Source organism: Suricata suricatta, chromosome 2 (assembly GCF_006229205.1).
Source record: "Suricata suricatta isolate VVHF042 chromosome 2, meerkat_22Aug2017_6uvM2_HiC, whole genome shotgun sequence".
Taxonomy (NCBI): domain Eukaryota; kingdom Metazoa; phylum Chordata; class Mammalia; order Carnivora; family Herpestidae; genus Suricata; species Suricata suricatta.
In genome coordinates, this window is record NC_043701.1 from 128,704,982 (window position 1) to 128,730,173 (window position 25,192).

Below are 25,192 nucleotides of genomic sequence, written 5' to 3' on the forward strand. Positions count from 1 at the left end.
CAATATGGTCTTAGTTGGGTGGAACATCAGATTCTACAGTCTCTTAACACTAAGATGTGTAACTGGAGCTAACTAGCAGAGATTATAGTCAGAGGATTACCCAATATAATTCAATAGTTTTATTAGTAATCTAGATGAAGGAACTTCGATTATAATCTCATGTTTCTAATTGAGGTTAATTAGGTACAGTCACAACCTATCATTTAGAATGTATAGAATCATTTAGAAATATAACAAGCTTTAAATATGGTATGAGATTTATGACCCAAGCAAACATATCAAATAAAACTGGAGAAGGAATATATAGGCAATAATGGGGTAAAAAATAAAAATAAAAGGAAATTATTGTCTATCCAATAATCACAATATTTAAGAGAAGAGAAGTTCACAGCAGTTGGCTGTGTTATTAGCAATAACATATGAACAAGTCTTCCACTTTATTTGCTTTTGGACAGGTCTTAATTAGAGTATGCTTTTTGATAGTCTCATTTGAGAAGTTTGTTGAAAGTTAAATAAGGACTAGTAAAGAACACAAAATACTAAAATATTCCTGTGAGGAAAAGTTAAAAGAAATTGAAATACGTACCTTGAAAAAGAGACTATAGGGAAAAGTAACTGCCCTCTAAGGCTATTAAGTAATTCCAATAAATTATTCTTTTGCCCTACAGAGGACTGCTTGATATGAGGGATATATAGAAATAATGGCAAGATCATTTGACTTGCTATAAGTAAGCTATTTTGATAAGGAGGAAATTATTAAATACTAAAACATAAAAATGGGAGAAATTACAAGATGTTTTTCATCCCTAGATAGCTTTTTCAGGGGAAAAATTGCATTTCCTACCCTGGTTTACCTATGCTATTTCATTGGTTTAAACTTCTCACATATCCACCCAAAGATACTAAAAATGCAGATGTTTCACTCTGGAAAGACTATTGCCTGAAACTCATGTGTCTTCACTCAATGTTTCTTTCTTGGTTCTACCCATCCTCCTTGCTTTGGATTATTACCAGTCCACTAGTCCACTTGTCTACATGGGTAAGGTTTAAAATTCTTTGTTAGAAGAAGATAATTGATGAAGCTACTTTACAGCTCAGAGACGGTGCTGGTACAATGCCACGGCTTGCTTTCAGGTTTTGCCATGCTCTGAAGTGCAAGATCCTATATTTTGACACCTCTGCCTTTCTCTTAGGATTTCTTTTACAAGCATCCACCTGCCCTGCCAGTGTCTTCAACTTTTGTTGGCCCTTCCCTTGACAAGATCACCAATGGCTCTGTTTTTATGGACCGTTCAGTGTAACCTAACTATGACATCCAAGCCTGTCAGATACTGTTGGTGCTCTGTCTGTCTCTCTCCAGCACTTCTAGATCTCTATTTATAGTTTCACTAACAGTTAAATCTAGAGGCTTTCAAATTAAATTATACTCATACTTAACAAATTACACTCACCATTCCTACTGAATCTTATTTGTGCAAGCATCTGCCACACTGCCTATGGATTAGTTTTTGGGGGCATAAGAGGTTGACTGAACCAGGCCAGAAGTTTTAGTAACACCTCTGAGGAGAGGTAGCCCTTAGCCAAGGATGAATAAGTAGATAAATTGGGTATTGTTCACCTCGGGTAAGATAATTCTGAGGTGTATTCTATAGTATAACCCAGAGTTCCCCAGCAAGATTGAGCTCTAGTTGCCAGTAGTGATGCATAATTACATTTTTCTGGTTTACTTCCTTCTCCCTGCCTCATTTTTTCTGCCTTACTTTCTCCTAAATAGACTAATAGTAACACAAATCCTTACCTCACAGTCTTCCTCCATGAGAACCATCCTAAGATAAAATACCCCCATATCTTTATATGTGCATTTTCCAGAAAACCTCCACTGTTTTTTAAATTTAAAAAAATCCACAAAAAAAGCAACTCCATATTGATATTTGAGTAAAACCAAACAATCCCGGTTTATGTTTATGCAGTATCCCCACAATAAATGTCTATTTTTCACTCTTAAGGCAATGGTGTATATTTCCCCCAAACAGACAACTCCTAGTGTGGGGCAGTTCAAGTGTTTATTGTTCCTGGAAGCTCAAGTAATTTAGTTGAGTTTGAGTTTATAATTTGGTATGAGAGGGTTTGACCATATAAACAACCTGTTATAAACAGACATATTTTCCTACCAATTTCAATACAGTAATGAGAAAGATCCTCTCCTTTCCATTCAAGAAAAGAAAGCAAATTACTTTGTGTATTTTTTATTGGCTCCTGATCATGCTATGTGACACCTCAGTGAATTCCACACACAAGGAATCGGATCATTTCTGCACACGCAGCAGTTAAATGTGCTCATTTACATAAGTTATAACCAAATACATAAGTGAAAGTGCTGTTTGTGACAGTAGATTTGACCTCAGGGATACATATGAATTTCTAAAGTTCTAATGGATTTCAGCCTTGACATTGTGAAATAGAAATAAAATATTTCTTGCAATCATTCCAAGTATTCCAGAGGGTGAAGGGCATTTCAGTAACTCAATGGAAAGCAAAGCAAACTTACCCGAATCATCATGACTGAACATCTGATATCATGAATTGTATCATAGATCTTCTTTGAGATGTCCACAAATTGATCATCATCAAATACATCCAAAGAGTTGTTGCTTAAGGCCTCCAAGGCAACATTCACTTGTGTTACAAACTCAGGAATTGCTGTTGAAATTAATAAGAAAGAGAAGATTGTTCTGTTTGTATTTTCAGATTTCTGGAGTTTAATAAAAAATAAGAGATATTTTAAAATAAATATTTGATTAATAGAATTTTAATTATTTTTTAATGTAAAGAGACCAAACATTTTGGCAGGATTATTTCGGTTATCAGAAAAGTAAAGGGGATCAAAGACAATAAAATATATTGTTATAGACACATTTTCAAAGATTATCTTTCTCCTTTATGTCAATTTTTTTCTACCCAAACTGGGACCATATAATCATTTCTCATCCTATTCAATATAAGCCCCAAGAAATTACCAAAAAGAATTGGTGTGTTAGAAATTATAAAACATGAAGATATTTAAAGAAAGAAATCACTTGAGTTGCTAAATATAAGAAATTATAATTAAAGGTAACAACTCTCGCATAGAAATAATAAAAACAAAATAAACTTTCTTCTTTTAAAATATCTTCCCATTCATCAAAAGGTGTAGTTCCCAAGATGATGGTATAGGAAGATGCTGAATTCACTTTCTCTCATGGATATACCAACTCTATGGCTACCTGTGGAATAATTGCCACTGAAAAAGGACTGAAAACTAAGTAAACAATTCTCTCCACAACAATACATAAAAGGACAGGTAGGAGAGGCAGAGATGCAGCCTCCCCAAAATCCAACCCATTCCATAGGGAGGAAATGTCTTGGATCCAGAGCTCCTCCCTAGGGAGTAAGGAGTTTGTGCTCCATATCAGGCACCTCACCACTTAGGATCTACATCACAGAGATGAGAGGTGCTGGGTGATAAGTAAGGAGATTTATTTGCTAATCTTAAGACATCTGCCAGAGGTGCGGGGACAAGTTGGGATATTCTCTGGGGATGGAGGTGCTGAAAACACCATGCTTGTTCTCTCTCTCTCTAGCGTGCTAGCGCAGCGGGATGTGGGCAAACACAGCCTCATCAAAGCCAAGGGTGGTACCTACCAAGCCCTCTTCTCCAGCATTACGAAAACTGCAGATATATTCTGTCCCCAGCACTCTTTCATGGTTTTACTAAAGCAATAGGATTTGCATCCTTGTTTGGCCTCACTCAAGCTTACAGATACTTCCAGAAAGGAGCTTTATGCTCTTCTGAACTCCAATTATTACAACTGTAAACCAAGGGACACCTCAATATCTCCTACTGTGAAAGTCAGCCAGGAGTCAGCTAGGGACCAACTGTGATCCCACAGGGTTATATATAAGTACATACACTAGAAGCTGCTGCCTAAGGATTTGGCTTCCAACCAGCTGAAACTGGGTGCTGACTTAGATCACTCTTTATGGTACACTAACTGGTCTCGACACATCCTCAAAAATTGGAACCTATCAAAAATAAGTAAGTCAAAAATAATAGCAACAAAATCAGGTTACTTTGACAATCACAATCAAAATGAAGGCTTTGTGTAGGCTGAGCTCCTACACAAAGCCACTGCTTCACTGCTGGGAGAAGCCACTACTTCACATAATACACAGAAACAAACACAAATGGTGATGCAAAATGGGAAACAGAGGAATATGTTTGAAACAAAAGAACAAAACAAAACCTCAGAAAAAGACCTTAATGAAACAGAGATAAGTAATCTATATAATAAAGAGTTCAAAGTAATGGTTATGCTTACCAAATTTATAAAGATAAAGAATAATGAATGAACACAATAAAAAATTCAACAAAGACATAAAAATATAAGTGGGTACCAAAAAAAGGTCACAGAGCTAAAGAATAGGATAACTTAGCTGAAAGAATAGACTAGAGGAATTCAGCAGTAGACTAGAGAAAGGACAAGAATGGATCAATAATCTGAAAGATGGGGCAATGGAACTAACCTCTAGCACCAAGAGAAAACCAACTTGTTATAGATAAAGGAATCCCCATATGACTATCAGCTGAATTTTTAGCAAAAACATTGCAGACCAGAAGGAAATAGCATGATATATGCAAAGTGCCAAAGGCAAAAAATTTTCAATTAAGAATAATCAACCCAGAAAGACTTACATTCAGAACTGGTGGATAGATAAAGAGTTTTCCAGATAGTAAAAAGCTCAAGGAGATTATCATTAAACTGGCAATATAAGAAATGATAAAGGGACTTCTTGAAGCAGAAAAAAATAACGGTCCCTTAACTAATTATAAAAAAACATATGAAAGTAAAACTTTTGTTTCGGTAGTGAATTAACCACTTACAAAGGCAGTATGTAAGTTAGAAGACAAAACTAGTAAAATCAACTGTAACTACAGCAATTAGTTAAGAGAGGTACAAAATTTTAAAAGTGTAAAATATGATACCAAAGAAACATAAAACGTGCTGGTGGGGGAAGTAAAACTGCAGAGGCTTAAAATGCATTCAACTTTAAGTTTCTATCAACCTAAAATAGATTCTTATGTACACATAACTTGTTTTATGTGAACTTCATGGTAGCCACAGAGCAAAAACCTATATTAGATACATTAAAGATAAAGGGTAAGGAATGTAAACAAAACATGAAAGTCACCAAATTACAAAGGAAGAGAGCAAGAGAAGAAAGAAACAGAGAAGAACTACAAAAAAAAAAAAGCCAGAAAACAATTAATCACTTGGAAATAAGTACATACTTAATTACTTTAAATGTTAATGGAATAAATTCTCCAAAGAGTGGCTAAAAGATGAAAAAACAATACAACTACATGTTACCCACAAGTGACTAAATACATACTTAAGGGAAAACAGACTAAAAATGAAAGGATAGAAAAAGGCATTCCATGCAAATGGAAACAAAAAGAAAGCTGGTGTAACTATACTTATATCAGTCAAAATAGACTTCAAAACAAAAACTGCAATATAAGACAAAAAAATAATAAATAAATAAATAAATAAATAGTTGTTACATAAAGTCAATCCAACAAGCGGATGTAATATTTGAAATATTTCTGCACCAATAAGGAACACCTAAATATATAAAGCAAATATTAACAAACTTAAAGGGAGACCTTGATGGCAATACATTAATAGTTGGGGACTTTAATAATCCTACTTACACCAATGGAGAAATCATCCAGACAACAAGGAAATAAATAGATAAATAAATAAATAAAACGTTATTAAACAGCATATTAGACCAGATGGACCTAATAGATATTTACAAACATTTTATCCAATAGCAGGAGTTATACATTCTTCTTGCATGCACATGGAACATTCTTCAAGATGGATCACAAGTTAGGCCACAAAACAAGAATAATTAATTTGAGAAGAATGGAATCATATCAGTCAACTTTTTATCACCATGATATGAAACTAAATTTCCTCAATTATAAGAAGAAAACTGGGGAAAAAATCACAAATATGTGGATATTAAACAACATCCTATAGAACAGTCAGGGAATCAATGAAAAAAGCAAAGCATAAATTTAAAAATGCATTGAGATTATAAAATGGAAATATAAAAATCCAATATCTATGGGACACAATACATTAATAAAAATCATGATCATCTCCAATAATATATAAAAAGCATTTGATAAAATTCAAAATTTATCATAAAATCCTCCACAAAATGGGTATAGATGGAACATGCATAAATATAATATAGTTCATATATGAAAAATCCACAGTAAGCATTATACTCGACGATTAAAACCTAAAAGCTTTTCCTCTAAGACCAGTAATAAGACATGGATGCCGACTCCTACTACTTTTACTCAACATATATTCAAAATTCTAGCCAAAACATTCAGACAAGAATAAGATGTAAAAGGCTCCCAAATTGGTAAGGAAGAAGTAAAATTGTCACTCTTTGAAGATGACTTGATATCATATGTAGAAAACCCTAAAGTCTCCACCAAAAATTTTTAAACTAATTAATTCAGTAAAGCTACAGGATACAAAATCAACACACAAAAAATCTTTCTATTTCTCCACATTAATAATGATCTAGAAGAAAGAGAAATTAAGAAAACAGACCTATTTATAAGAGCACTAAAAAATAAAATGCCTAGGGATAAATTTGATCAAAGAGGTGAAAGGCTTTTACACTGAAAACTATATGACATGATGAAAGAAATTTAATATGGCACAAATAAATGGAAAGATAATCCAAACTCATGAATTTCCAGAATATTGTTAAAATATCAATACTATCCAAAGTAATCTATAGATACAGTGCAATTCCAATCAAAATCTCAATGGCATTTTTCACAGAACTAGAGCAAATATTTCTAAAATTTGTATGGAACCACAAAAGACCCTGAAGAGCCAAAACAATCTTGAGAAAACAGAACAAATCTGAAGGTGTCACACACTACATGACTTCAAACTATACTACAAAGCTATAATTACCAAAACAGATCGACATTGGAATAAAAACAGACAATAGATCAATGGAATGAAATACAGAGCCCAGAAATAAACTCATGCATATATGGTCCATCAATTTCCAACAAAGGAGCCAAGAATATACATGGGAAAATAGGCTGGGAAAACTGGACAGCTGCATGCAAAGGAATGAAGTGGACCAGTCTCTTACACAAGACACAAAGTTTACTTAAAATGCATTAAAGACTTAAATGTAACACCTGAAACCACAAAATTCCTAAGGAAAACACAGGCAGAACTGAAGAAGGTTTTTTTCTAAGTTACCTAATTTGTTAGTAATTACTTGTTTATAGTAATTTGTTATTACACTATGTATTTATGTGGTTATCTATTGTATTGTTTTCTCTTTCGTTTCACATTTTGGTTTTGAGACTTCTCTCTCTCTTTCTCAGTTAATGCAGTTAAAGCTTGCCAATTTTGTTTATTTTTTTGGAAAGAATGGTCATCACACTCAATGTTATTTCATTCTTTATTCTGGTCTCTATTTGTTTCTAACTTTTCTTTGTTATTTCCTTCCTCTGCTAAATTTCAACTAAATTTCTTTTTCTTTTTTTTGTAGTTCCTATGGTGTACTGTTGTTTATCTCAACTTTTTTCTTAAGCATTTACTGTGTAAATTTCACTCTAATATCTGCTTTTGTTGCATCCCATAGATAGAATATTGTGTTTTCTTTTTCTATTGTTTTGAGATACATTTTGATTTACTATTTGATTTCTTATTTGGCCCAATGCTTGTACAGTAGTGTGTTATCTAATATTTACATATTAAATAATTTCTATTTACAAGAAAAGGAAAACATAGGCAGTAACATCCTTGATAGTGATCTTCACCTTGAATTTTTTGTATCTGACTTCAAAAGAAAAGTCAACAAAAGAGAAAATAAATAAGTAGGACACATAAAATTAAGTTTCTTCACAGCAAAGGATATCAATAAAATGAAAAGGGAACCTACTAAATGAGAGAAAAAATTAGCAAATGATATATTTAATAAGAGGCTAATATCTAGACAATATAAAGAACTCATATAACTCAACACCAAAAAACAATCTAATTAAAAAATGAGCAGAGGGACATCTGGATGGCTCAGCTGATTAAGCACCTGAATCTTGCTTTCAGCCTAGGTCATGATCTCACCTTTTGTGAGATCATGCCCATGTCAGTCTGGGTGCTAATAATGTGGGGCATACTTCAAGTTCTCTCTTCCCCCCTCTCTCTCTCTGCTTCTCCCAACTCATTCAAGTGTGCTTTTACCTGGTAATAATTAAATCAAAATAAAACAGTATGCTGCTGGCATAAAAACAAATATAGACCAATGAAACAGAATAGAGAGCCAAAAATAGATTCATGCATCTACAGTTTAACTGATCTGTGATGAAGGTGCCAAGAGCACATGATGAGGCATGGGGATACTCTCTTCAGTGTGTGGTGCTGGGGTAACTGGATATCCAAATGCAAAACATGGAATTGGACCCTTATCTCACAGCATACACAAAAATTAGTTCAACATGAAGACTTAAACATAAGACTTGAAACCATGAAATTACTTGAAGAACACTGGAAACTACTACTTAACATACTTGACATTAGTCTTGGCAATGGTTTTTTGGATATTACACTAAAACACAGGTAACAAAAGTGAAAATAAACAAGTGAGATTGAATTAAACTAAAAAACTGCATAAGAAGGAAACAATTGGCAAAGTGAAGAGAACCTATGGGATGGGAGAAAATATTTGCAAACCACACATTTGATAAAGGATTAATATCCAAAATATATTAAGAATTTATACAACCCAAATGTAATAATAATAATAATAATAACCTAGTAAACAAATGACCAGAGGAGTGAATAAAAATTTTTCTAGGGAAGACATACAGATGGCTAACAGGTATATGAAAAGGTGTTAAACATCATTAAATATCAAGAAAATGCAAATCATACACCTCATACTTGTTAGTATGGTTATTATCTAAAAAGCAAAAGATAGCAAGTGTTGGAGAGGAAGAGGAGAAAAAAGGTAACTCTTTTACATTGTTGCTGAAATGCAAATTGATATAACCACTATGGAAAGCAGTATGGACATAAGTGCAGCAAGATCACAGTCCTGTGTAGAATATAAGTGGAACTCATAGAAGCAAATGGTGGAAGGGTGGTTGCCAGTGGCTAGGAGGTAAGGGAAATGAAGTGATGTTAGCCAAAGGGTACAAAGTTTCAGTTATGCAGGATAAATAAGTTCTGAAATTCCAAGGGACAGTATAGTAACTATAGTTAATACTATCTTATATAGTTGAAATTTGCTGAAAGTAGATCTTAAGTGTTCTTACTACCATAAGAAAATAAAGTAATCATCTGAGGTGATGAACATGTAATTTATCTTGACAATCTTCTCACAATGCATATATATTAAAATATGTTATACATCTTAAATATAAACATTTTATTTGTCAATTATCTCTATAAAGCTGAAAAATAAAAAACACAAAAATGTAAAGAAATAGACGATCTTGTATACACAATGTTTTCAAAATAACACAATATTGAAGGAGTCTGAGGATGCATCTGTTAATATGGTCAACTGAAAAGCCTGCCCTTTTTTAAATTAAGATTTCAAAATACTCTCAAAGATTTTCTAAGTTTACTTTAATGGCTAATGATAGTAACATTCGTGAACTCTTCACTAGATTCAAAACACTTTTCTAAATGTGGGCTATGATTTAAATCTTAAAAAAAAACCACCCTTATTAACCTGGTGTTAAAACTTAGTTGAATGGTGAAGACAATGAAAAGTGAAGAATCTTGCCCATGGCAGTTCTGCAGAACAGAGATTTGAACTCAGACTGCCAGAGTGTAGAGTCTACTCTCTTACTCTTAACTACTATCCAATATTCTATTAAGAAAGTCTCTACACTCTTTACTATAATATTATATTATATTGAGGAAGCTTCTGCCCTATGTGAAGATGCAAAACTAGAAAAGATTAATTTTTAGAGCAATGATTCTATGCCTAGAAGATAAGAAGTACTTTATCTTGTAAAAAATATTGATAAGTATTATTTTTCCTACATCAAATTCTCTATCTGCATGTAATGTATATCATTTCTTTTAATCATACCTGCTATGCTATTGATATAGGAAAATATTAGTGATATTGGGCACTAAAATTTTATCCAGTCCTCTGGGCACTAAAATTTTATCCAGCCTTCTCTTTCCTTTACCTACTAAAATGTATTATCTATACCCTACTTCATAACCCCTACATCCATCAGAATTATCTACCCTGGCTTTTTTTCTGTCCTTTCTTTATGTGTAATAAAAAGTATTGCCTGGCCATTTGTTGCTATTAAAAATTAAATTCATTAAAATTAACTCAAATTTAAATTCAGTTCCTCAGTCACACTACATTTCAAGTGCTTGTTAACATGTGGCTGGGTTGACTACTATTTTGAGATGGACATATTGAACATTTCTATTATCACTGAAACTTCTTTAGATAATAATATCATCACATCACTCTCTCACTTTCAGTGGATAGGATATGAAAGGCAATGAGAGCTAACACACACCACCTTGCCTAGGAAAGAAGTCCCTACCCACAGCTTCCATTTATATGGATGTGAATCTCAAAGCACATTTCTAATCTAGGTCTTTTTCCTGAACTCTAGAACTCTGTAACCAACTGCCTATTGAAAAATTCTATCTGTACCTTTCATGCCACCTCAAATTCATCCTATCTAAACACTCACTAAAAAGTTTTTCTCATTTACCAAACAAATGTGCCACAATAATACGTCAGCTCTCCCTATCAAAGCCTTCAATCTGTTACTAACAATAGTGAAAGTACTAACATCATCTTCCTGTGTAGATCTTGGCTAAAAAAAGACAAAAAATCTTGGAAAGGTCTAGTTTTCACTGCCATGTGAGATAATGTGAGAAAGATTTAGGGTATTTAAAGGAAAATAAAACATAGCCTTTTCATTATTGCTACATGATTACATTTTAACTCCTCTAGAGGCCTTTTGCTAATAAACTAATATTAGCTCCAATTAAAATAAAATCTTTCAGAAGCAAATGTTTAATTTCTGAATTACAGATGGAAACTACTACTTTTTCACTCTAACAGCATAAATGAACTATTCAAAGCTGATATGTAATACATTTCTCATTTCATTAGCTTAAACATCAGCTGTGGGTGTGCTTTACTCATACTATGGACATATGGTTGCTTGGATCAGACTAGAAGGGAATTTTTTTAATGCTTTCAAGAAAATACAAAGTGAGTATAATTAAGTAGCCAGTTAATGGTAATTTAGAAGGAACAACAAATTGACAAACCTGCCTTGAATGCATAATCTACCTAAGTTTCAAGAAAATGAGCTTTACACATAATATAACATGATGTTATACAGTCATTGATCAAAAAAGGAGGGGGTACCTTAAACAAATTCACTCTAATCAATTGAAATGCCAGGTAGCATAAACTGTTCTGATCTTTAGAGCATAGATTTATTAAACAAAGGTGCCTTTGGGTCAATACATTCTAAGCTTCAAACTTAATGTATCTTGTCTATTTTATATTGCCAGATTCTAAACCAGTCTGAGCTCTTTTGGAGATCTGTACTTTCTCTATGGACTTTGTTCACAATATACAGAATAATTGCTAATGTTTATTAAATGCTTACTTATATTGACACTGTGCTAAGCATTTTATATGCATTGCCTCATGTAATACTCACAGTAGGCCTGTAAGACAGGAACTATTACTACACTGAAGAGGAAACTGATATCATACAGCTGATATGTAGGAGCTGATAATTGAGACTACAGAGCTTTCTCTCGGAACCCCAATGCTGCACTGACTTCCTTATGATAAGTACAATTCTTGGGGCTTCTCCATTTCAGTGCTCCTGAGAGAATTAATGTTAATTTTCTGGCCATAAGGACAACAAATCTAAAGAGCCACCTTTGCCTGGGCCTTTGAGTCTCTCTCTGGTAGTAACCCAAGAATATTTTACTCCATCTTAAACCTTGCTAAAATTATTATGTTCATTTGAAAGTAGGTGAGAGTATATAATTGTAGGAATAAAGAGGTCGGAAAAGAATTCAGACTATTACAGGTAATGATTTAAAATTATGTCACCATATTATTTTTTCTATCATTTGTAAAGCTCAGATTGAAATATTTCTAATTATACAGTTTTCTTCATAAGTTATTAATGGTAGAAATATATGACTTTGAAAGTTCACTTAACACTATATCATAATTTCTTTATGTTATGCTAAGTCACTAGGAAAGAATTAATAATAGCTGAAAATGCAATTAAGCATAACTTCTTTCAATGCTCCATATTTCTCATTTCTTTTATTTATTGAAAAAACGTTGATTATTGGGGTCATTTTTTAAACATTTAGGAATCGAATATTATGTGTCAAAAATGTGGTTGGTCCCTCAAATTATATTTCATAAAATTGAGTGACTTATGAGAATTTTGCCATTTTTCACAGGAGAAAATCAAGGATCAGAGTTGAGTGCGTCCTTTATGACACATCACACAATTAATAAGACCTCACTATTCTATTCTAGACATACTTTCCAAACATCTGGACTATCTCCAAAAAAAATTAAATAGAGAGGAAGCCTTTGTTATGGCTTCATTATGCTTACAATCATTTCCGTTTCTGCCAGAGATCTCTTCCTATGTATGAAACTCTGAATCACTTAATTAACCAGAAGATCCAGCTTTGTGTACCTCCAGTGAGACTGAATTCCTTCACTTGGAGCTAAAATTTTTAAAAATTTGATGTATCCAAATAATATATTTTAACTTTTTAATGTTTATTTATTTTTGAGAGACAGAATGTGAGCAGGGGAGGGGCAGAGAGAGAGGAAGACAGAGAAACCAACACAGGCTCCAGGCTCTGAGCTGTTAGCACAGAGCCTGACACAGGACTTGAGCCAGCAAACTGTTAGATCCTGACCTGAGCTGAAGTTGGATGCTTAACTGACTGAGCCCCCTAGGATCCACCTTTTTACTTTTTTTTTTTACAAGACTTCACAGATTTGTATTGTCCATTTTTGCCACTATCTTAGCTCTTTCATACTTCATATCATTATCAAATTTATATACTTCACAATGACTGGTTAAATAAATAGAATTGTTTAAATATTTAAAATTGGACCCATGTCAAATAATGTCCTATGATGGATGACCTTGCTTCACTTTATTTTAATGGAGTTAAAAGCCACCTCTTTAAAAAAAAAAAAAAAAACCTTTTGGAGGGGTAGTTTCCTTTGTATTTTTCAAAACAAATTTTCAAAGATTTAAATTATCAGTATACTCTTCTACTTCTCAAAATCTATCAATCAAATTGTTGACTAAGTGTGATAGCTAACCCTCCGCATAGCACTCGGTGATCCCTGCCTCCTATTTACGCCCTTTCCCTATACTGTCCTGGAACCGTGTGCCCTATAAAATAGAGCATAAGTGATGGCCTGTTACTTTTTAGAATATGTTTGAAAAAATGTATCAAAGATCCCATCTTAGTCATTCTCTCTCTCTCACCATTGTTTCCTCTTGGAACTTTAGCTTTTGGATTGTAAACAGCCCTATATAAGAGGCCCAGAAGGCAATAAACTGACACTGTTAACCAACAGCTAGCAAGGATATGAGGCCTCAGGTCAACAGCCATATGAGTGAGCTTTTAAGTAGATCCTCTGGAAAATTTATAGCAATACAGGATTACCTTAAGAAATAAGAAAAATATCAAATAAACAATCTAACCTTAGAAGAATTTAGAAAAAAGAACAAGCAAAGCCCAAAGTTAGTAGAAGGAAAGAAATAATAAAGATCAGTGAATACATAAAAAAGGGACTAAATTAAAAAAAATAAAACAGATCAATAAAAGTAAGAGCTGATACTTTGAAAAAATAAAATTGATAATCCTTTAGTCAGACTTATCAAGAAAAAGAGAAGGTGCAAATAAAATCAGAAATAAAAGGGGTGCCTGAGTGGCTTAGTCAGTTGTGTTGGACATCAGATCAGGTCATGATCTCATGGTTTGTGAGTTTGAGCCCCACATTACGCACTGTGTTGACAGCGCAGAACCTGGTTTGGATCCTCTGTCTCCCTTTCTCTGCCACTCCCCACCATTCTCTCTCTCTCTCTCAAAAATAAATAAATCAACATTTAAAAAATAAAAGGAGAAAAGTAACTGACACCACAAAAATACATAGAATTATAAGAGACTACCACAAACAATTATGTATTAACAAATTATATAATCTAGAAGAAGTGGATAAATTCCTAAAATCATACAATCTTCTAAAACTGAATAAAGAAGAAATAGAAAATCTGAACGGACAGATATTAGAAATGATATAAATCAGTAATCTGAAAACTCCCACCAAATGACAGTCCAGGACCAGATGGCTTCAGAGGTGAATTCAATGAAGTATTTAAAGATTGTTAATACCTATCCTTCTCAAACTTTTCCAACAGATTGAAGAGAAAAGTCATTCTACAAGGAGAGAATTGCCTAATACCAATACCAAACAAGATACCGAAAAAAAAAAAAAAAGAACATTAGAGGCCAATGTCCATGATTAACATGGATGCAAAAATCCTCAAAAAATATTCGCCACCTAAATTCAACAGTATATTTAAAAGATCATACCAAGATCAGGTGGGATTCATTCCAGGGGAAGAAGCCTTGTTTAATATTCAAATATGAGTCAATGTGACACAACACATTAACAAAATGAAGGATCATCTCAATTAATGCGGAAAAAATATTTCACAAAATTCAAAATCCATTTGTGGATAAAAATTCTCAACAAAGTGGATATGGAGGGAACATACCTCGATATAATAAAGGTCATATAGGACACACTTTCAGCTAACGTCATTTTTAAAGGTGAAAAGCTGAGTTTTCCCTCTTAGATCAGGAGCAAGACAAGGATGTCCACTCCCACCACTTTTATTCAATATATTATTTAAAATCCTAGCCACAACAATCAGATAAGAAAAAGAAGTAAAAGGCATCCAAATTTGTAAGAATGAAGTAAAACTGTCACTCTTTGAAGATGACATGATACTATATGTAGAAAACTCTAAATACTCCACCAAAAAACTGTTAAGGTTAATAAATAAATTCAGTAAAGTTATAAGATACAAAACAAATACACAAAATCTGTTGCATTTCTACACATTAATAATGAACTAGGAGAAATAAAAATTAAGAAAATAGTCCCATTTATAATTGTACAAAAAAGAATAAAATACCTAGGGATAAATTAACCAAGGAGGTGAAAGACTTAACCATGAAAACTACAAGACACTGATGAAAGAAATTTAAGATGACACAAATAAATGGAAAAATATTCCATGTTCACAAATTGCAAGAATTAACATTGTTAAAAAGTCCATACTACCCAAGGTTGTCTACAGAGTCAATGCAATCCCTACTGAAGTTTCAATAGCCTTTTTCACAGAAATTAAAAAAATATTTCTTAAATTTATAAGAAACCATAAAATAAACCTCAGTATTCAAAGCAATCTTAGAAAGAAGAACAAAGTTGGAGGTATCACACTCCCTGATTTCAAATTATACCACAAAGTTATAGTGATCAAAACAGTATGGTACCAGCACAAAACCAGACACATAAATCAATAAAACAAAATAGCCCAGAAATAAATTTATGCTTATATGGTCAATAAATCCAAACAGAAATAGGCAAGAATATACAAGAAGGAAAAAACAATCTCTTCAATAAATGGTGTTGGAACAACTGGACAGGTACATAGAAAAGAATGGGACTAGACCACTTTCTTACACCAAACACAAAAATAAATTCAAAATGGATTAAAGATCTATATGTAAGACTTGAAACCATTAAACTTCTAAAGGAAAACAAGCAGTAAACTCTTGTAAATCTGTTTTAGCAATATTTATTTTGGATCTTTCTGCTTAGGCAAGAGAGACAAAACCAATAATAAGTGAGATTATGTCAAACTAAAAAGCTTTTGTATAGTGAAGGAAACCATAATTAGAAATGAAAAGGTAATGTACTAAATGGGAGAAGGTCTTTGCAAATGGTGTATCCAATAAAGGGTCAGTATCCAAAATATATAAGAGCTTATACAATTAAACTCCAAACAAACAAACAAACAATCTAATTAAAAAATAGGCAGATGACTTGAATATTTTCCCAAAGATGACACACAGATGGGCAACAGATACATAAAAATGCTCAGTATCACTAATCATCAGGGAAATACAAATCAAAACTACAATAAGATATTACCTCACAGGTCTCAGAATGGCAGAAATTAAATAAATAAATAAATAAACAAATAAATAAATGCATAACAGGTATTAGTGAGGATGCAGAGAAAAAGGAACTTTTGTACACTGTTAGTAAACTGATGCAACCCTATCGAAAACAGTATGGAAGTTTATCAAAAATTTTAAAAATAGATCCACCATATGGTCCATCAATTCCACTTCTAGGCATATATCCATTAAAAATAAAAATACTAATTCAAAAATGTATATTCCCCCTATGTTCACTGAAATGTTATTTAAAATAGTCATAATATGGAAGCAACCTAATCTCCAGATGAATGGATAAAGAAGTTGTGGTACATTGGTACAATGAAATATTACTCACCACAAGAAAGATGAACTCTTTCAATTTGCAAAACATGAATGAATCTAGAGAGTACAACGCTAAGTGAAATAACTCATAAAAAGATAAATACCAGATTAATTTATTTAAATGTAAAATCTAAAACAAAAACAAAAAAACTGAAACAAAATGAACAAACTAAACAACAACAATGAAAAAGACTCAAAAATACAGAGAACAAATTGGAAGTTGTCAGAGGGAAGGTGAAGAGGAGAATGGATAAAATAGATAAAGGGGATTAAAAGGTATCAACATCCACTTATATAAAACAAATAAGTTATAGAGATACAGCATAGGGGATACAATCCATAATATTGTAACAACTTTGTGTGCTGATGGTAACTAGACATCACGTGATCATTTCATAATGTATATAAATGCCAAATCACCATGTTGTACACATGACACTAATATAATATTGTATGTCAACGGTACTTCAATTAAACAAAAAAGTGGATCCTCTAGTTTTACTTGAGCCTTCACATAACTGCAGCTTCAGATGACATCTTATTACAAATTCATAAGAGACCGGGGGGCAGAACACCCAGCTAAGCTATTCCCAGATTCCTAACTCTCAGAACATGTGTAAGATAATAAATGTTCATTATTTTAATCTGCTAAGTTTTGGAGTAATTTGTTTCACAATGGATAGTACTACACTAAGAGACTGGAAAGTTCTAAGAGAATACATTCGTTTTGACTGTTTTGGTTATTTTAAATGGAATCATATTCTATATACTCTTGTGTGAAATTTTACTCAAAGTTAAACTTACACAATTTGCCCCACAAGCTTACATAGAGTTTTAGGCTATTCTTTTTATTATATAAAATCACATTATACAACTATACCATAATTTATTTATCCTTTCTATGGTTAATGGACCTTTGAATACTTTCCATTTTGGAGCTAACATATATAGTGGTGCTATGAACATCTTACTACATGTCTCTTTCTGCCCAACTATGATTATATGCCTCAGTAAAGCCTTTTCCTGACCCTGTCTACTTGGCAAATCCCATTCTTCAGATTCAATTTAGATTTGTGTTCTGTGTGAAACCTTCCCTGATCACCACCCCAATTCATGCCATCAGCTGTATAAGGTTATCTTGTCTCTTGGACATGCTACCACTTCAGACATATATTTGTGAAAGATCCTGAAAGATCCTATGTCTCTAAGTGTATGTGTTTTCCTCTACTCAGTCACTTCCAAAACCTGCCAGGCAGCTCTTAAAAACAGAAAGTCTGCCGAGCCACCATTGTTTCCTCAGGAAAGTGCTAGATACCATAGTCACAATTAAAAACTCAGATACTCAGTTTGTACCCAATTCACTGTTCCAGTGCTTGGATTCAAGGATAACCATTCTGAGACATACCCTCCAACAAAATAATGTCCACTTATGATTTGAATACATTGCTCCATCACTTTTTCCCTTCAATATCCAGAGTTGCTCATGAAAATCTGAATTAGTATTTTAATGATGATGTTTCTTTCTTGAAGAGAGACATAGTTCTCTTTATCCTCAGTGTTCTATGAGAGAGCCTGTTGTATCAAATCAGTTTTTTTACTAACATTTGTTGAAAGAATAAAGAAAACTCATATTTTAAGTGCAGTAGGGAAGCTCACTATTAAGGAACTGAAGTGACTTCTTTAATCAATTTTATTTTCTATTTTTCTGTAAAGTTGCATTTTAATTAATGCTTATTTATTTTTGAGAAACAGGGTATGAGCAGGGAGGAGCAGAGAGAGAGAAAGACACAGAATCTAAAGCAGACTCCAGGCTCTAAGCTATCAGCACAGATCCTGATGTGGGGCTCGAACCCACGTACCGTGAGATCATGACCTGAGCCGAAGTCGGATGCCTAACCGACTGAGCCACCCAGGCACCCCTGTAAAGTTGCATTTATGTACATTAGTTTACAAACTATTTTAAACAAGTCTACTAAAGCACCTCAGATTTATGTCTACACTTGAAAACAGTTAAATAGTACCATAATTTCAGAGAAGCTTTGTTTAGTGTAAACCAGAATTGTGAAAAGTCAGTTAAAATCATATTTTTTAAAGCAGCTACATTTTTTTTTTTTTGTAAAATGAAGAAATTGGTCTAGTTCTAGCAAAGACATTCTCTGGATCCATGAGTCTACTAACAATCATAGTATACATTATATTCACCTTCTCTGGCTATTTTTTGGTTATATGCAGAAAGACATTTGAAAAAAGTAAATGAATGAATAGGAAGATGAGTAGATGGATGGATTGGTAGATGAGTAGAAAAGAAAATATGGAGGTTGGAATAAAAGATGGAAGGATAGATGTATGGGTGTCAGGATGTGTGACTGGATAGGAGAGATTTATTTTTATAACTCCTACTTCAAAAAAATCAAAGAATCTTTAAAAAGAGGTAAGGGTACAGGGCACCTGGGTGGATTGGTTGGTTAAGTGTCTGATTCTTGATTTTGGTTCAAGTCATGATCTCATGGATTCATGAGTTCAAGCGCTACGTCAGGGTCTGTGCTGACTGTGAAGCCTGCTTGGGATTCTCTCTCTCTCTCTCTCTCTCTCTCTCTCTCTCTCTCTCTCTCTCTCTCTCTCTTTCAAAATAAATTTAAAAAACAAACATAAAAAAGAGGCAAGAGTACAATAAGCTCTTTTTTAAAAATTTAAACAAGGGCAATACAACAGGAGCATAATAAAAATTGGGGAATCTAAGCATAACCATCAAAAAATTCTAGTGTTGAGGTATAGCAATTAAGCATTAAACTGATCCCTTGCATTCCAAAAAAAATGAAACGATGAGTTACATAATTCAGAATATCTACTAAAATGAAACTGAGAACTTAGAAATTTTCATTGGGAGTGACTAAAATTTTTTTTCTCCTCAACACTGTATGCTAAGAGGAAAATATCACTTAGGTATTCATATTTTTCATTTTTAAATAACATAATGAACAATGGTCTTCGCAAATAGTGTTACAAGAGATGCAAAAGCATTATCCATAAAACTATTTCTTTTATACAATATCAGCATCATCTTCAGAAAGTTAAATACTAGAACTTTGGTTTATACTTTTTTGGTTTTCTTATACAATACAGAAATACACCTATAGAATTTTGATTCCAGAGAGAAATGTAATAGATAAATGAATGAATGATCTTAGCATGACTTTTGACAACAGTGAATCATAAAGTATTTGAAATTGATGTCAACAGTGAATTATATTGTGAAGGATGAACATTCAGGGTTTTCAGGCAAAAGAACTTCCATTTGTTTTAGATACTAAGTGTTGACTGGATAAATTGATATTTTCTTATGAAAGTAAAACTGACTTGTATTCTTGCTGTGATGGCCCCAGCTAGCTGGATTCCAAAATATGATGATCTATCTGATAGTGACTGTACATTCCTGATACATAGTATAATTATAGGAAAAAGAGCAAATGTTTATCATTTATTAAATAACAATAACTTTGTTAGTGCTTTACACATGTTGGAGGGAGTACCATGTGGCAGTGACATGGCTAGATTTAGTCAAACTATCTAGTTAGAGGTCACTTTCTTCTTTGCATTTTATACATTGTGTTTTCTAGAATTGTGCAAAGCTATAGCTCTAAGCAAATAGTATGTACTTTCCTCAGTAAACTTTACAATAACAGAGTGGCTTCTTAATGTGACTCTAGATCAGAATCATCTGGAGGATCCATTAAAACACAGATGGCTCTGCCCCACCTACAGAGTTCCTGATTCAATAGATTTGATGCAGGGGATAAATTTGGATTTCAACAAGTTCCCAAATAATGTTAATGTTACTGATCCAGAGATCACACTTCAAAAATCACATGTGGTAGCTAAAATTGTTTGGCTTCCCCAACACTCATTACCAACATCCTTGCTAAGAGAACCATGAATTTGTTTAGGTATCCAAACAGCAATAAAATGATTTAGTTCTCAGCTCAGAGGTAAATCCAAATTATTATCCAATTATTTCTCTTGTCATTTACCCAATAACCCCTGACACATTTCTGGCCAATGGGAATTAGGGAAGTATACTGGCGTTGGGTTTCTATAGATTTTGGCTTTTTGTTTGTTTTATTTTTCTTGCTTTTTGGCTTGTTTGTTTTAGGTCTCACATATGAAAGAAATCATATGGTATTTGTCTTTCTCTGCTTTATTTCACTTAGTATGATGGGTCCATCATTTTTGTTATAAAAGACAATATTTCATTCTTGTGTGTGGATGGCTAGTATATAGAGAGAGACATTTGGGTTGCTTCCATATCTTGGTTATTGTAAATAATACTGCAACGAACATAGGCATGTATATATCTTTTTGAATTAGTGTTTTCATTGTCTTTGGATAAATACCCAGAAGTGGAATAGCTGGATCATATGACAATTTCATTTTTAATTTTTTGAGGAACCTCCATACTGTTTTCCATAGTGACTACATCAATTTACATTCCCACTAATAGTGTATGCAGGTTCCAACTGCTCCATATCCTGTCCAACACTAGTTATTTCTTATCTTTTTAAAATAATTTTATTTTTTTATTTTTTACTTTTTGAGAGAGAGAGAGAGTGCCTGTGGGGGAGGGTAGAGAGAAGTAGAGAGAGAATCTTAACCAGGCTGTATGCTCAGCACCACGCCCAATGCAGGGTTCCATCCCTGACTCTGGGATCATGATCTGAGCTGAAATCAAGAGTCAGACCCTCAACTGACTAAGTCACCCAGGTGCCTCTTGTCTTTTTGATAGTAGCCAGTCTCAGGATATGAGGTAATATCCCATTGTGCTTTTAACTTGTATTTCCCTGATGATTAGTGATGTTGAGCCACTTTTCAGGTACCTGTTGTCCACCTGTATGTCTTCTTTGGGAAAATGTCTATTCATATAGTCTGCCAATCTTTTAGCTCATATTTTTTTTACTGTTAAGTTGTACTGGTTCTTTATCTACAGTAATACTTCATCAACATGGAGGTTAGGGGTCACAATCCCATATAGTCAAAAATCTGCATATAACTTTTAACTCCCACAAAACTTAACTACCAATAGTACCAATAGCCTACCACTGACTAGAAGACTTACTGATAATCTAAATCGCTGATTAAAACATATTTTGTATTTTATATTGTATTATTACAATAAAGTAAGATAAAAAAGAGACAATGTTATTAAGATAATACTAAGGAAACAAAATATATTTATAGTACTGTACTGTGCTTATTGAAAATATTCTGTGTGTGAGCAGACTTGTGTAGTTAAACCCAAGTTACTCATGGGTCAACTATATTTTAGATATAATCTCCTTATCAGATATATGATTTACAAATATTTCCCAGTCAGTGGAATACTTTTTCATTTTGTAATGGTTTCATTTTCTATGCTGCAATCTTTTAGTTCGATGTAGTTCCACTTGTTAATTTTTGTTTGTGTTGCTTTGCTTTTGGTTTGAGATTTAAAAATCATCAGCAAGACCTATGTCAAGGAGCTTACCACCTACATCTTCTGGTTTTATAATTCAGATCTTACATCTAAATCTTTAATCTGTTTTGAATAAATTTCTTTGCATGGTATAAGACAGTGGTACAATTCATTCTTATGGCTGTCCAGTTTTCCCAGCACCAGTTCTTGAAGAGAATTTCCCCATTGTATAGTCTTCACTCTTTTGTTGTACATGAATTAAGTATATATGCATTGGTTTATTTCTGGGCTTGCTCTTCTGTTCCATTCATCTATGTGTCTGTTTTTATGCTAATACTATAATAGTTTAATTACCACACCTCTGTAATACATCCTGAAACCAGCTAGTCTGATGACTCCAGTTTTGTTCTTTCTCAAGATTGCTTTGGCTGTTCAGAGTCTTTTGAGTCCATTCAAGTTTTAGGGTAATTTGTTCTAGTTCTATGAAAAATGCTCCTGGAATTTGCTAGGGATTGCACGGAATCTGTAAATTGCTTTGGGTAGTGTGGATATTTTAACAATATTGATTCATAGGGGGCGCCTGGGTGGCTCAGTCGGTTAAACAATATTGATTCTTCCCGCCAATGAGCATGGAATATCTTTCTATTTATTTGTATCTTCCTCGATTTATTTCATTGATATCTTCTAGTTTTAAATATACAAGTCTTTTTGCCTCCTTGGTTAAATTTTTTCCTAGGTATATTATTCTTTTTGATGCAATTATAAGTGAAATTGTTTTCTTAATTTCTCTGATAGTTTGTTATCAGCATATACAAATGCAACAGACCTTTGGTATTGATTTTTGTATCTTGTAACTTTATTGACTTTGTTGATTAGTTTAACAATTTTTGATTGAGTCTTTGGGTTTTTCTGTATATAGTGTCATGCCATCTGCAAATAGTTTCAATTCTTCCCTTCTAATTTAGATGCTTTTCATTTCATGTTCTTATCTGATTGTGGTGACTAGGACTTCTACAACCATTTGTGGTTTTTTGTTGTTGGTTTTTGTTTTTATTTATATTTTTATTTTTTACACAACCATTTGAATGAAAGTGGCAAAAGTGGGCATCATTGTTTTGTTCCTGAATTTAGAGGACAACCTTTCAGCTCATCACCATTGAGTATATTACCTGACAGTTTTTCACATGTGTCCTTATTATGTTGAAGTATGCTCCCTGTGCACTTGCTTTGTTAAATTTTTTTTTATCATAAATGGATGCTAAATATTGTCCAAAGCTTTTCCTGCATTGATTGAAATGATCGTATATTGTAATCCTTATTTTGTTAATGTGGCATATCACACTGATTGAGTTGCAGATGTGGAACAATGTTTGCATTCATGGAATAAATCCTATTTGATTATCGTGTATAAATGTTTTAAGTATTGTTGAATTTGGTTTGCTAATATTTTTTTGAGGATTTTTGCATCTATGTTTATCAAGGATGTTGGCTTGTGATTTTTTTTCTTATGATGTCCTTATCCAGTTTTGGTATCAGGGTAATGTCAACATCATAAATGTGTTAGAAGAATTTGAAAAGAAGGGTTATTAATTCCTAGTTAAATGTTTCATAGAATTAACCAGTGTAGCCACCTGGTCCTGGACTTTTGTTTATTGGGAGATTTTTGTTCACTGGTTCTTTTTCCTTACATGTAATCAACCTGTTTATTCTTCTTGTTTCATCATGATTTTGTCCTGATAGGTTGTGTACTTATAGGAATTTGTCCATTTCTTCTAGGTTGTCTAATATGTTGGCACATAGTTATTTGTAATAGTCTCTTATAATCCTTTGAATTTCTATGGTATCGGTTATAACATCTCCTTTATTTCTGACTTTATTTGAGTCCATTTTATTGCATATTGAGTCTAGCTTTTCAATTTTATTCATTAGAAAGCTCTTGGTTTCACTGGTCTTCTCTCTTGTTTTTTAAACTTCATTTCATGTATTTTTTCTCTAATTTTTAATATTTCTTTTCTTCTACTAACTCTAGGCTTCACTTTACTTTTTCTGTTTTTTGATGTATAAGAAATCCCAAGGTTTATTCCAATGTTAGGTTGTTTATTTGAGATTTTCTTGTTTCTTGAGGTAAGTATTTATTGCTATAAAGTGCTCTCTTAAAACTATTTTTGTTGCTTTCACTAATTTTGGTATGTTATATTTCAACTTTCATTGCCTCAAGATATTTTTAATTTCTCTTTTGATATCTTCTTTGAATCACTGGATGTTTAGTAGCAGGTTGTTTAATTTCCACATCTCTATGAACTTTTCATTTTTTTCTTTACAGAAAACACATATTCATGGATCCTTTATGATTTTCCCCTTTTATCCATCCACATCTCAGACAAGTTAGTATTCTGCTTCTGTGCCTCATATACTATTAGTTGTTACTTCACTTTATATTCTAAAAAGGTAAAGTAATTAGAAGACACATGACTATAAATTGTGTGTGTTTGTGTGTGTCCTATGCATCTGTCATCATCAGCTTCTCTCACCAAATTTATTTCTCCCTCTTTCCATGTACATTTCACACACCATATTCAGTCACTCACTTAGCCTGAAGATTTAGCCCCTCAAATGCTTCTGGTACATAGTAGTTCCTCAGGAATTATGTGTTGAGTGAAATATAATTTTCTAGCTCAAGCTCTTCTAATTCAACAATCCTACTTCCATCCATTCCTAAGACTGGGAAGATACTTCATGACTTGCCTAATTTTAAGACTAAAATTCAAAATAAATTTGTTTTGAAATAATGTACTTATTGCCTTTATCATTAGTTAAAGGAACTATTAAATCATTTGCAGAACATTTAATTTTGGTCTCTGCCCATGGAAAAGTTTACTCTTCAAATCTGTTCTATTCCTATTCACTATAACTCTAGTATGTAACACCTCTATAATGCACAAGTAATACATTTAGTATATTATTTTATGGACAAAACTCTGAAGTTAAGAGGATTAATTAAGAT

General features: G+C 32.9%; 1 protein-coding gene across 1 annotated transcript in view; it reads right to left on the reverse strand.

The window, feature by feature from the left end:
• The window catches only part of CTNNA3 (catenin alpha 3), a 1,635,386-nt gene that overhangs the window by 306,029 nt on the left and 1,304,165 nt on the right, over window positions 1–25,192 (reverse strand). The window contains exon 13 of the mRNA XM_029931758.1: window positions 2,549–2,700. Within this exon, the coding sequence (XP_029787618.1) occupies window positions 2,549–2,700 (152 nt within the window). The remainder of the gene's footprint in view (window positions 1–2,548; window positions 2,701–25,192) is intronic.